This window comes from Carlito syrichta, unplaced genomic scaffold (assembly GCF_000164805.1).
Source record: "Carlito syrichta isolate Samal-C Ts95f unplaced genomic scaffold, Tarsius_syrichta-2.0.1 Scaffold316380, whole genome shotgun sequence".
NCBI lineage: Eukaryota > Metazoa > Chordata > Mammalia > Primates > Tarsiidae > Carlito > Carlito syrichta.
In genome coordinates, this window is record NW_007260476.1 from 540,741 (window position 1) to 554,166 (window position 13,426).

At 40.1% G+C, this 13,426-nt stretch overlaps 1 protein-coding gene across 1 annotated transcript in view; it reads left to right on the forward strand.

The window, feature by feature from the left end:
- Nucleotides 1–483: 483 nt before the first annotated feature.
- Nucleotides 484–13,426, forward strand: part of LOC103276801 (thiamine transporter 2-like) — a 57,071-nt gene continuing 44,128 nt past the window's right edge. The window contains 3 exon segments of the mRNA XM_021707087.1: nucleotides 484–633; nucleotides 4,251–5,064; nucleotides 10,613–10,805. Coding sequence (XP_021562762.1) covers nucleotides 484–633; nucleotides 4,251–5,064; nucleotides 10,613–10,805 — 1,157 coding nt within the window.

Below are 13,426 nucleotides of genomic sequence, written 5' to 3' on the forward strand. Positions count from 1 at the left end.
CCGCCAGCCTCAACCTGCTGGGCTCTGGCGATACTTCCGCCTCAGCCTTCCAAGTAGCCAGATTTACAGGCATGCGCCACCACGCCCGGCTGATTTTTTTATTTATTGTAGAGATGAGGTCTTGCTGCCCAGGCGGGTCTCGAACCCGCGGGCTCAGGCAATCCACTCACCTCAGCCTCCCAAAAGTGCGGGATTACAGGCTGAGCCACCGAGCCCGGCTACTGTTTTCAAATAATTATTAATCTTCTCTTTAATCAAGAAACCCAAAAGCAAAGACTCAGCTTCCTCTGTTTTGACCTGTGACATACTTTTACTGTCACCATGATTTTTTTTTTTTTTTTCATTCTTAAGACTGAAGGACAAAAAGGGCCTGGGGGAAAGAACGCATGTTTTACAGGGGGGAAAAAATCAACTGGATTGTTAATCAATCATTTTACTTGCTTTTTTTGTTTTTTTGTTTTTCCTGTGACAGTTTAATCAACCATGAACTGTTGTCAAACTTCATCAAGCCACTCCTGGGTTTTTCCCACCATAATTCTCTGCTTATTTGGATTTTTCTCAATGATGAAACCATCGGAGCCATTTGTCATACCTTATTTGGCAGGACCAGATAAAAATATGAGCCTCAGCATGGTAAGTTAACTAACATGCTTCTCTTAGATTCAACTCTAACTAGAACTATGTCTAAGGCCTTGGGCAGGTGCAAAATATTAACACTTCTTACAATCTCTAATGTGAACAAATAGGTCTTAATGATTTGTATGTATTTGTCATGTAAAAAACAAAAACTCTTTAACTACAACAAAAATAGGGTGGGTGCAAAACAACCTTACTTAATCTTTCAGTTGTACAAAAACAATACTCCAGAATTTCATTGCATATTATCATTAACATAAAAATAAAATTATCCCCATTTTTTTTTTGAGTCAGAGTCTCACTCTGTCACCCAGGCTGGAGTACAGTGGCATGCTCACAGCCACCACAACCTCGACCTGCTGGGCTCAGGTGATCCTTCCGCATCAGTTTTCCTAGTAACTGGAACTACAGGCGTGCGCTACCACACCTGGCTAATTTTTTGATTTATTGTAGAGATGAGGTCTTGCCATGTTGCTCAGGCTGGTCTCAAAACCCTGAGCTCAGGCAATCCTCTCATATCCACCTCCCAAAGTGTTAGGATTATAGATGTGAACCACTGTGCCCAGCCTATTCCCACTTAAGAGTATAAGTCTTAGCCATTGCCTTACTAGACTCTGGTGTGGCCATGTGCTCTTTGAGCTATGACTGTTGCCATGCTTCTAGCTTTGGTCCCCTCCCCTACCTTAGGGAGGTGAATCCGCTCTTTCTTTCTCTCTAAATTACTTTCTAAATAAACTATATTTTATAATCTTAAAAAAAGAGTGTAAGTCTTAAACGATAATATGAGATTTGCAGGGGATGGCAGGGAAGGGATAAAGATGCTAAAAAAACATGTGGGCTGGGCAGGGTAGGTCAGCTTGTAATCTCAGCACTTTGGGAGACTGAGGCGAGAGGATGCTGGGTATTCAAGACCAGACTGGGCAACTTGGTGAGACCTCGGCTCTACAATAAATCACAAAAAATTTAGCCAGGCATGATGGTGTGCATCTGTAGTTCCAGCTACTTGGAAGAATGAGGTGGAAGGATTGCCTAAGCTTAGCAGGTCAGAGCTGCGGTGGCCGTGAGCGTGCCACTGTACTCCAGCCTGGGCGACAGAGTGAGACTCAAACTCAAAAAAAAAAAAAAATGTGAAAAACCTTCTGAAGATTCACCCCTCTTTATTTATAAATAGTAAGGCAGTTTTTAAACTCTTATTTCAGTCATAGAATCTAGTCCTAAGAAGCCTCTAAATCAGTACTTTTCAATGTGAAATCCCTGGACCAACGCATCAACATCATCTGAGAATTTGTTATTAATGTAAATTCTCAGACACCACCCCAGACCAATGACTCTGAAAGTCTGTTTTGTTTTTTTTAACAAACCCTCCAGGCAAATCTGATATATGCTAAAGTTTAAGAACCATTGCTTTAAGCCATTAAGCAATACCAAGATCAGACAAGGAACTGTTATCAGTTCATTTTCTTCAAGGAAAAAAATAATCAGTAACCTCACTTTCACAGGTTGGTTACTCAGCCAATGTGGTATAACCATTTGATCTTGTTTGATCTCTTTCCTAGCTGCCATCCACATTTTCCCACCTGACACCAAGGAAACTTTCCTCCTTAAACCAATTCACGATTTTTCCTCACAATAAACATGAGTGTATGGCAATCTTTTTTTTTTTTTTTCTTTTTGAGTCAGGTCTCATTCTGTTGCACAGGCTGAAGTAACATGTTCATGACTCACCACAGCCTCAACCTCCAGGCACATGTCACCATGCCCAGTTAATTTTTTTTTTTTTTTTTTTGTAGAGATGAGGTCTTGCTATGTTGCCCAGGCTGGTCTCAAACTCCTGGGTTTAAGCAATCCTCCCACCTCGACCTCACAAAGTGCTAGGATTACAGGCATTAGCCACCGTGCCCAGTCAGTATGCCAATTTTGAATGCCATTAACTGCAAACTCATTTAACTGGAAGGTATCACTAGAGTGGATTCAAGCACTTGAGACTGTCACAGAAAGCAGATCTGAAATACAACTTATCCCATGTTAGTGTCTACACCCAAAAGCCAAAAAGGGCAAGCATAAAGTTCTACCAAACTTCACGAACACTAGTGTAATGGTCTACCTGGGAACTCAAGGAGTGAGAGCACAGATGAGGTCAAAACAAAGGACCTTCTCAGGCTCAGTGGGTTTATTTCAGTTGTCTGAAAATTCAGAGAGAACAAGGATTTGAAAGAGTCTACCCCCACCTCCTTTATGTAATCCTTTATCCACTATACAATCCCTTACAGAAACAGAAATAATCACTTACTACTGATGGGCTCAGATAATTGGCTAAAGCAACTGGTGTCATGAGAAATTGTGGCTGAAATATCTTGAACAAGAGAGCTACTACCAACTAGTTTCTCATGACTCTTCCAGAGCAGCCCAACAAAGTGAAGCCAAGAACAGGAATGAGCTGTAGATTCAAGTGCATTACTTCTTCTGACATTCACTCTCAGACTGGACAATTGTTCTATATTTTCCTTATCACCCAGATGGTATCTTATTTATTTATTTAAAAGATGTGGGGTACAATTCAGGGTTAGGTATACAAATGTTCATTATGCAGATACCCTTGTTGATGAGGTGTGTTCCCCCTTCCCCAGGCAGATTCCCACTACTGCCAGTCCTGCTTCCAGATGGTATCTCATTGGTCTGGTCATTCACAACATACTGCTGCATATAAAGGTCAAGATGGTTAGATTCTTCCAGTACTGAAAGTTACTTTTTTTTTTTTGTCACCTAGGCTAGAGTGCAGAGGCACACTCACGGCCACTACAGCCTTGACCTGCTGGGCTCTGGTGATCCTTCTGCCTCAGCTTTCCAAAGTAGCTAGAACTACAGGTGTGTGCCACCATGCCCAGTTAATTTTTTTGAATTATTGTAGAGATGAAGTCTCACCAACTTGTCCAGGCTTATCTTGAACTCTTGAGCTTAGACAGTCCTCTCTCCTCTGCCTCCCAAAGTGCTGGGATTTCAGGCATGAGCCACTGCACAGTGCTTGAAAGATACGTTTTAACCTTTTGATTCTAACTTTGAAGAAGAGCAAACTATTTTGTTTTGTGCTCATAAGATTGGAAGTGCTCTCAAGAATAAAAAGATAAATTTATGCATCATGGCCTCTTTTCCCAGTCTCAACAGCTTATGCAACAGCTTCTTAAACTTTTAAAAAATACATTAATTAATTTATTAATTTAATTAATGTAATAATCACCTGAGCCCAGGAGATCAAGGCTGTGGTGAGCCATGAACGTGTCCCTCCAGCCTGGGCAACAGAATGAGACCCAACTCAAAAAGAAAAGATAACTCAAAGAGCAATAGCTGCTCTGTCCTTTACACTGGAAGGTATAAATTCACACATTATGAATAGTAACCACTCTTGCAATTTGTTGCCTTGAATTTCAGTTTCACAATGCTTTCCAACATATTGTCAGAAATTCATGGAAAGCATGAAATTAGACCCAATTCGGCATAGACCAAGCAATGTCTCCCGGGTTTATACATGCCATCCCAAGAATGCATGAGTCAGAGACCCACATACCTTTCACTTCCTGGTGTTTTTGTCCTCACCCTCTTCTCCCTTCGTCTCACAGATCACAAAAGACATCTTACCCATTTGGACCTATTCTTACCTGGTGCTGCTGCTCCCTGTGTTTGTCCTCACTGATTATGTCCGTTACAAGCCAGTCATCATCTTACAAGGGATTAGCTTCATCATTACCTGGCTGCTGCTTGTATTTGGTCAAGGATTAAGAACCATGCAGGTGCTGGAATTCTTCTACGGTTTGGTGTCTGCCACTGAGGTGGCCTACTATGCTTACATATACAGTGTGGTCAGCCCAGAGCACTATCAGAGAGTGAGTGGCTACTGTAGGAGTATCACGCTGGTGGCCTACACTGTGGCCTCTGTGTTGGCCCAACTCTTGGTATCCCTGGTGAACCTGTCATACTTTTACCTCAACGTCATATCCTTGGCCTCTGTCTCCATGGCCTTCCTTTTCTCACTTTTTCTGCCAATGCCTAAGAAGAGCATGTTTTTTCATGCAAAACCCAACAAAGACGTTCCTCAAAAGTCACCAGGAGAGGTTGCTGTCATAGAGGAACCTCACAAGGATCATAAAACAGTCCACAAAGAATTACTCCCCATTTCAGAAAACCTGGATGCCTGCCAGTTAAACAGCCCAAAGCCAAGCAATGTGGCTTCCAAAGTTTTTGCACAGTGGTTCCAAGATCTGAAGGAGTGCTACTCCTCAAAGCATCTTTTTTACTGGTCCCTGTGGTGGGCTTTTTCCACAGCAGGTTTTAACCAGGTTTTAAACTATGTTCAAATCCTGTGGGATTACAAGGCACCATCTCAAAGTTCTACAATATATAATGGAGCAGTGGAAGCCCTTGCAACCTTTGGGGGTAAGTATACAAAACTTTATCTAGTCAATGTGCCGAAAACATGTGCTTTATATAGACAAGATACTCTATTGGTATCTTAGGCTTGTTTGGAAGTAATGCTAATCTGTCCATTTCAGTGCCATAGGAGCCTTGAAAAGTGTAAGATAGTAAGAACTGGTATTATAGGACATAAGCTAGGACAAGTATGTAATACAAGTTTATTTACTTATTAATGTATTATTTAATTTATATTTATTTATTTTATTTGAGTCAGTGTCTCACTCTGTCACCCCGGCTGGATTGCAGTGGCACAATCACAACTCACCACAGCCTCAACCTCCTGGGCTCAGGCGATCCTTCTGTCTCTGCCTTCCAAGTGGCTGGAACCACAGACATGCACCACCACTCTCGGCTAATTTGTTTTATTTATTGTAGAGATGAGGTCTTGCCAAGTTGCCCAGGCTGGTCTTGAACCCCTGGGCTCAGGCAATCCTCTCACCTCCACCTCCCAAAGTGCTGGGATTACAGGCATGAACCATTGTGCCTGCCCTATTTATTTATTTTTGAGCCAGGTTCTCACTCTGTCACCCAGCCTGGAGTGCAGTGGCATGATCACAGATCGCCGCAACCTTGACCTCCTTGGCTCAGGTGATCTTTCCATCTCAGTCTCCCAAATAACTGGGACTACATACACACACCACCATGCTTAGCTAATTGTTGTTGTTGTTGTTGTTGTTGTTAGAGATGAGGTCTTGCTATATTGTTCAGGCTGGTCTTGAACTCCTGGGCTCAAGTAGTCCTCCTGTGTTGCCCTCCCAAAGTGCTGGAATTACAGGTGTGAGCCACCATACTCAGCCTAAAATACTTATTTAAAGTGACAGTTTTGCTGTTTATAAAGAAGAGACTGAATGAATAAGTGGAAAAACATTGGGCTCAATTTTTTTATCCATGTTCTATTATTTACCAAGTGGACAAATCAAGCAAGACTCCAGCAGTTCACTTCTCCTAAAAGGCCAGAACAATACCTACTAGCTTATTTCACAAGATTGCTTTTAGGTTCAAAAGGGAACATGAATCCAGAAGTATTTGTATATTGTAGTATCTTTGGTTTAAAAAAAAAACAGTTGTTTTTATTATTTTATTTCCTGAACACAAAATAAATTAATATAAATTTCAAATTGTATTCTTGGATAATCCCTTTGTGGTGATTTCAAAACTGAATACCAAGTAGTGAAAAAAAAAAAAGAGTTATGTCACACAATTTAAAGGAAGTAACTAATATAATAAAAGGTTGACATAAATATACATGGAAAAGAAAGTTTCACTCATCCGTAGTTTTAGGAGACTACAAACTAGTGCCTGCTGGCAAAATATAGTGTGGCCATGGAGAGTTAGATGGTTTAAGCTTGAATTCTCAAAACTCTTTTCTCTCTCTAAAATTTTAATAACTCAAGTCTTTAAACTGTGACAACCGTTGATACAAGGTGGACACACTATGAGCCATAGGCCACAACCACTAATAACTTTACATTTTAAAGGGGTTGTAGAAAAAAAAGAATATATGACAAGGGTTATCTTAAAAAAATAAACAAAAACAAAGAAGGATATGTGACCCACAAGCCTAAAATATTTACTATCTGATCCTTTATATATTATAGACTTTGAACTCAATTTAGTGGGTTGCTGACCAGCATTTTTAAATCAAAGAATAGGATAGGGTAAGATAGAATAGAACAGAACACAATAGGGAGCATGTTGGTGTTTAAGGATACATTTTGTCTTGCAAAAAAAATCTATTCATGCACATATATAGACTAATTACAATATATAATATTTTTTTCTTCAGTTTATGGTCAATAAGTTTGTTTTTTGTATTTTTGTTTTATTTTGTTTTGTTTGTTTTTATGAGCCATAGTCTTGCTCTGTTGCCCAGGCTGGAATGCAGTGGCACACTCACAGCCACCACAACCTCAACTACCTAGGTTCAGGCGATTCTTCTACCTCAGCCTTCCAAATAGCTGGAACCACAGGCACGCGCCACCATGCCCATCTAATTTTTTGATTTATTGTAGAAACGAGGTCTTACCAAGTTGCCCAGGCTGGTCTTGAACCCCTGGGCTCAGGCAATCTTCTTGCCTCTGCCTCCCAAAGTGCTGGGATTATGGGCATGAGCCACCATGCCCAGCCTCAAATAGGTTTGAAAGGTACTGTTTTGGGGGCTACTCTATCATTTTAGGGTTCCCAATCAAGACACATAATACCTATATTTGCCTCTTTCCTTAATTCTATATATGGGAATTTGCCAAAGCTTGTTGCTTCTCATTTAAGACTATTCTCTACACTCAGCGTCCCTATTTTTACTATATCCTGATACCATATCCAGAACAATAGTTTTGTTGTTGTTGTTGTTTGAATTAGAGTCTCACTCTGCCACCCAGTCTACAGTGCAGTAGCATGCTCACAGCCAACGCAGCCTCGACCTGCTGGGCTCAGGCTACCCTTTCACTTCAGTCTTCCAAGTAGCTTGGAACTACAGGCACACACCACCACACCTGAGTGATTTTTTTACTTATTCTGGAGACAAGGTCTTGCCAAGTTGCCCAGGCTAGTCTCGAACACTCTGGCTCAGGTAATCCTCTTTCTTCTGTTTCCAAGGTACTGAGATTTCAGGTGTGAGCCACCATGCCTGCCCAGAACAACAGTTAACTCCAGAATGGACTCTTAAAACTATCTCCTCTCCATAACCCAGTTGTACTATCCTGTATAACTGTCTGTTTGGCCTTTCACATATGTTATACTTTCATTCCACTATCATTAGTAAAAACCATGCCGCTTAATTTGTAGCAATCCTTGATTATGTTGGTAATGGTAGTAGAAGACAAAGAGCCTTATGGGATAGGCGAGGTGTGAGGAGGTGGACAAGGCCAGCCCCTTCTGGTGGGTGTGTACGCACCTGAGGGTTCATTGCTTTCCCTTGAGTTGTCTGATAAGTGTGTGCTTCATTCTTCTGATATTATGTGTTGTCGGACAGGAAAAAGGAAGGAAGACTGGGTGATCTAGAGGAGCTTGGGTTCTCTGGGGGATTGTGGGATTCCAGCTCCAACTACTGGATTCACCCTTCAACCTTCCTCCTGGGCCTTCTTCTTGGGCAAAATTCCCTCTTGCCTTAGAAGCTACAGGAATGTGAGGAGTTTTAGATATTTGTCCCTTCACTCTTCCTCTTTCCCAGAATGCATTTTGTGAAATTTCAAACACTCTTCCAAAGGGAGTGAGGCGCAAGGAGGGAGAGGTGGGCTGATGCAGGCGTTAATATTCTAAGGTAAGGACAGATGCCAGAGCCGTCTTTGAAGTTAGCCTGACAATGCACATGTATTTTCCTGACAAAACAAAGCTTTCACATCAAATGAGACTTTGAAGATATTTATCTTAAGGTCAGGTTGTTCCACACCCACCTGTTTATTGAACATGTCAGGACCCATTGTTGAGCTCATATTCTTCTCGTTTCCCGTTATGAAAACTCCAAACACTTGGTCAATCAGGTCAGAGTTTGAATCAGTGTTTCTCATCCTCAGCACTACTGACATTTGAGCTGGGTAATTATTTGTGGTGGGGGGCTGTCCTGTACTTTATAGGATGTTCAGCAACATCATTAACCTCTAGACCACAGGATGCCGGGATGACCCAGTCATGACAACAAAAAATATCTTCAAATATTACTATCTAACCCCTAGAAGTCAAAAACATCCCTGTTTGAGAACCACTAGGTTAGAGTTAAGGTTAGATTTGGGTTAGAATCCTTATCACATTGTATTAAAACTATTAACTTATTTAACTAATTTCCACACTAAGCTCTACTGTTTTCAAAGCAAAGTTTGCTACCATTTTGTCCCAAAGAGAAGTTCAAAAATGCTTGGTAGTTGAATTAATGAACAAAGAAAGGTATGATCAAATAAACAAATGAGACAGAAGAATGCAGAGATAATTTTTGAAAAGAAATTTGGTATCTGTCAGAGATCTTGAGGAAAATTCTTTTTCTTGTGTTAGAGTCTCACCGTCACCTAGGCTGGAGTGCAGTGGCATGCTCATGGCCACCACGACCTCTACCTGCTGGGCTCAGGCGATCTTTCCGCCTCAGCCTTCCAAGTAGCTGGAACCACAGGCATGTGCCACTACACCCGGCTAGTTTTTTGATTTACTGTAGAGACAAGGTCTCACCAAGTTGCCCAGCCTGGTCTCAAACCTCTGGTCTCAGGCAATCCTCTCACCTTGGCCTCCCAAAGTGCTGGGATTAGAGGCTTGAGTCACTGTGCCCAGTCTGGAAATTTTTAAATTATTATTCACTGACCTGAAAGTATTGAGATTTTTCAAAATGATGTTACAGAGAGGGAAGAGAAAACAGAGATAACGGCAAAAAGAGAGAGGCCATCCTTGCTAGAGCATCCATCATAGGGCACACAGAAAGGGCATGGTAGGAAAGAGCAGACACCACAAATTAGGAAACTTTAGGCCAAAGACCTTGGCTACTTCACTCCAATGACCAAGGGTTCACAGTTTCCCATTTTTCACCCTCTGCTTTATCTTGACCACTTTAGTCAGGTTTCCCTCTTTTCTACAGACCCCTAAGCCCTGCCTGCCCCCAACCCTGAGCAAGAACAAAAAAAGTGAAATGTGCCCCCCTTATCAGTTCCAACTGGGAACTGGCTGACCACAGTGGGACACTTTCCTATCAAACCCCACCCGACAATTTCCCCTTGCTAGTCCAGCTTCCTCTGCAAAGATTCTGCTTATCTCTGCTTGTCCCTCTTTACCCTATAAAAGAAAGCCTTCTTTCTGTTTGATTTTGAGATATTTGCAGATTTCTGTGACCAGAGTGTTCTTTCTATTACAATAGTCTTTCTTCTAAATAAAACTTTTCCTATCTAAGTCCGGATTTGTTTTTATTTGACATCGTGTTTCTAAGCCTGAGTTTTATCATCTGCAAAGGGAAGAAGAAAGAAAAGATGGCTTTCTGTGGGTTCTTCTCAGTCTGTGATTTATGGAAACCCAAACTCAGTTGGCCTATTTCAAACTGTAAGAGAAAAAGATATGTACAGCTGGATCAAATGACTTTTTTCATTCAAAGTTTGTAACAAGTCAGAACTTTTTTTAACGACAACCTGGAAATGCTTCAGTGTTTCTGCAATGTGGATTTTGGGGTTTTTTTTGAGTTAGTCACACTCTGTCTCCCAGGCAGTAGTGCAGTGGCATGCTCACAGCCACTGCAGCCTTGACCTGCTGGGCTCAGGTGATCCTTCTGCCTCAGCCTTCCAAGTAGCTAGAATTACAGGCAAGTGCCACCACGCCTGGCTAATTTTTTGATTTATTGTAGAGATGAGGTCTCACAAAGTTGCCCAGGCTGGTCTTGAACCCATGGGCTCAGGCAGTCCTCTCACCTTGGCCTCCCAAAGTGTTAGGATTATAGGCATAAGCTACCGCTCCCGGCCTGTAATGTGAATTTTAACAAAATTGTGTGCTATTTACTACAGATGGATTAACAAGATGTAATACACATTGCTTCTTTTCTTTTCAGGGGCCATGGCAGCCTTCACAGTGGGCTACGTGAAAGTCAACTGGGATCTCCTAGGAGAGTTGGCTTTGGGGATCTTCTCAGCAGCAAATGCAGGGTCTCTGTTCCTCATGCATTTCACAACTAATATTTGGGTGTGCTATGCTGGCCTTTTGATCTTCAAGTCAAGTTATATGCTTCTTATAACCATAGCAGTGTAAGTATTTATTATTCCTTTCCTTTAACTGTCTCAACCTGAAGCAACAAAGCATGGTTGTTTATTCTTCCAGTTTCTCTGAATAGCATTTTGCAAAATATAGTTAATGCTTCCTTCCTACAAGAGACAATGGAACTATATTCCTATTTTAAACAACTTTCTCTTGGGACTTGATTAAGATTACTAATTGGGAAAAAAAAACTAAAGTTCTTACAATTAATAAGCAGAGATGTATTTTTAGGTTTTGATTTTATCTTATTTAACAACAATATAATAAGATATGATTCTATCTAATTTTGACTAAGTTTAGCTAAGTTCAGTTTTCATTCCCAATTTTCCTTGCCTGCTCGAGTAGTTAAAGTATATCTATTTCTTTCTGAATTAATTTATCAAATGTTCTCAGGGCTGTTATAGAAGTGAAGGTGCTCTACAAAACTACATATAAAGGTAATCAATGCTACAGCATACAGTAGTTTAAAATATAAAATATTTGGTATAGATTAATTAAAAAGTGAAAAAAATTAGCTAAGGAGGTGGTGGATGTTGCTTGGTGAACACTTCTCATTTCTTGTGTGACAATGTTTTTCATTGTATTTAGCAAGTTAATCAGAAAAAAAATCTGAAAATATTTTCTCTGACCTGACATTATTGGCAACATAACCTTTGACATGCTCTTTGGCCTTAAAGTTTTTTTCCTAGTGTATTTGTTTATAAAATGAAGGTGATATGCCTTTCTTTCAAAGAAGTATTAATAAGAATGAAATCTGAATTTTCAATAAAAACAATAAAAGCCAGAAAATAATGAAAGAACATTTTTTAAAGCATTTATTTATTCATTTATTTATTTATTGAGTCAGAGTCTCACTCTGTCATCTAGGTTGGAGTGCAGTGGTATGCTCATGGCCACCACAGCTTCAACCTGCTGGGCTCAGGTGATCCTTCTGCTTCAGCCTTCAAACTAGCCAGAAGGAACTACAGGCATGCACCCATGCTCGGCTATTTTGTTGTTGTTGTTGCTGTTATTATTGTAGAGGTGAGATCTCACCAAGTTGCCCAAGTTGATCTCAAACCCCCAGGCTCAGGCAATCCTCTTGCCTCCACCTCTCAAAAAATGCTGGGATTACAGGCGTGAGCCACTGCACCCAACCTAAAAGAAAATTTTAAAGTGCTGTAAGTAAAGAACTGCTAAGAGTTTTTTAGTCAGCAAAAATAGCCTTCAAAAACTAAGGCAAAATAAAGACATTTTAAAAATAAACAAGAATGAAGCAAAATTGCTGTGGCTCACACTGAAAGAAATACAAAGGGAGTTCTTCAGGCAGAAGGAAAACCATCCACATTGGAATTGCTGGCATGCAGGAAAAATAAAGAACACTGAGAGAGTAAGTGTGTGAGTAAATCTAAGCAAATCTTGATTTTTAAGAAACAGTCATAATGTTTCTAGTTTTAAAAATATATGTCAGTCGGGCTCGGTGGCTCAGCTTGTAATCCCAGTGCTTTGGGAGGCTGAGGTGAGCGGATTGCCTGAGCTCACGGGTTCGAGACCTGCCTGGGCAACTTGGCGAGACCTTATCTCTACAATAAAATTTTAAAAAATTAGCTGGACATGGTAGCGCACACCTGTAGTTCCAGCTACTTGGAAGGCTGTGTTGGAAGGATTGCCAGAGTCCAGCAGGTCGAGGCTGCAGTGGCCAGGAGTGACCACTGTACTCCAGTCAGAGTAACAGAGTGATACTACAACTCAAAAAAAAAAAAATATATATATATATATATGTATATATATGTCGAATTAAAATTTATGACAGTAGTATTACAAAAGGAAAGAAGAGTAGTAGATTTAAAGTGTTGCAAAATCTTAATATTGTCAAAGAAGTATTGAAAATAATAATTTGAAGTTGACTCTGCTCGAAAATATATATTACAATCTCTATGGTAACCACTGAAAGAATAATAAAATATTGCTAACAAGCTAGTATAGGAAGAAAAGTATTTTTAAATTTAATGTAACAGAAGACAAAAAAACAGAAGAAGGAACATAGATTAGGGTGGAAAAATAGAAACCTTGACTGAGATGGTAAGTTTAAACTAAATATATCAGTAAAATCACTAAAATATGCCAAGCCTAATTGCTCCAATTATAAAACAAAAGCCAATTGAACAGATCCTAAAAATCAAAACCTGGTTATGTTTCTTTTAAGACACATTTCTTAAAAATAAGGGCTTAAAAGGTTGAAAGTGAAAGAACAGGAAAAAATATACTATGCAAACACTAACAAAAGGAAAGCTAGTTTAGTTATACTAATGTCAGATTTAATAAGCAATACCACAAGAGTGATTTGTCTTTTCATGATGATAAATTTCATAGTCATTTTATAATAATAAAGGTGTTAACAAACAACTAGATAAAGTCATTCTAAATGTGTATGCAGTGAACAACATAGTCTTAAAATATATTAAGCAAAATCTGACAAAAGTTAAATAAGAAATTAAAAAGTCCTCACTAATAGTTACAAATATAGGCCGGGCACGGTGGTTCAAGCCTATAATCCCAACACTTTGGGAGGCCGAGCCCACGGGTTTGAAATCAACCTGGGCAACTTGCCAAGGCCTCATCTCTACAATAA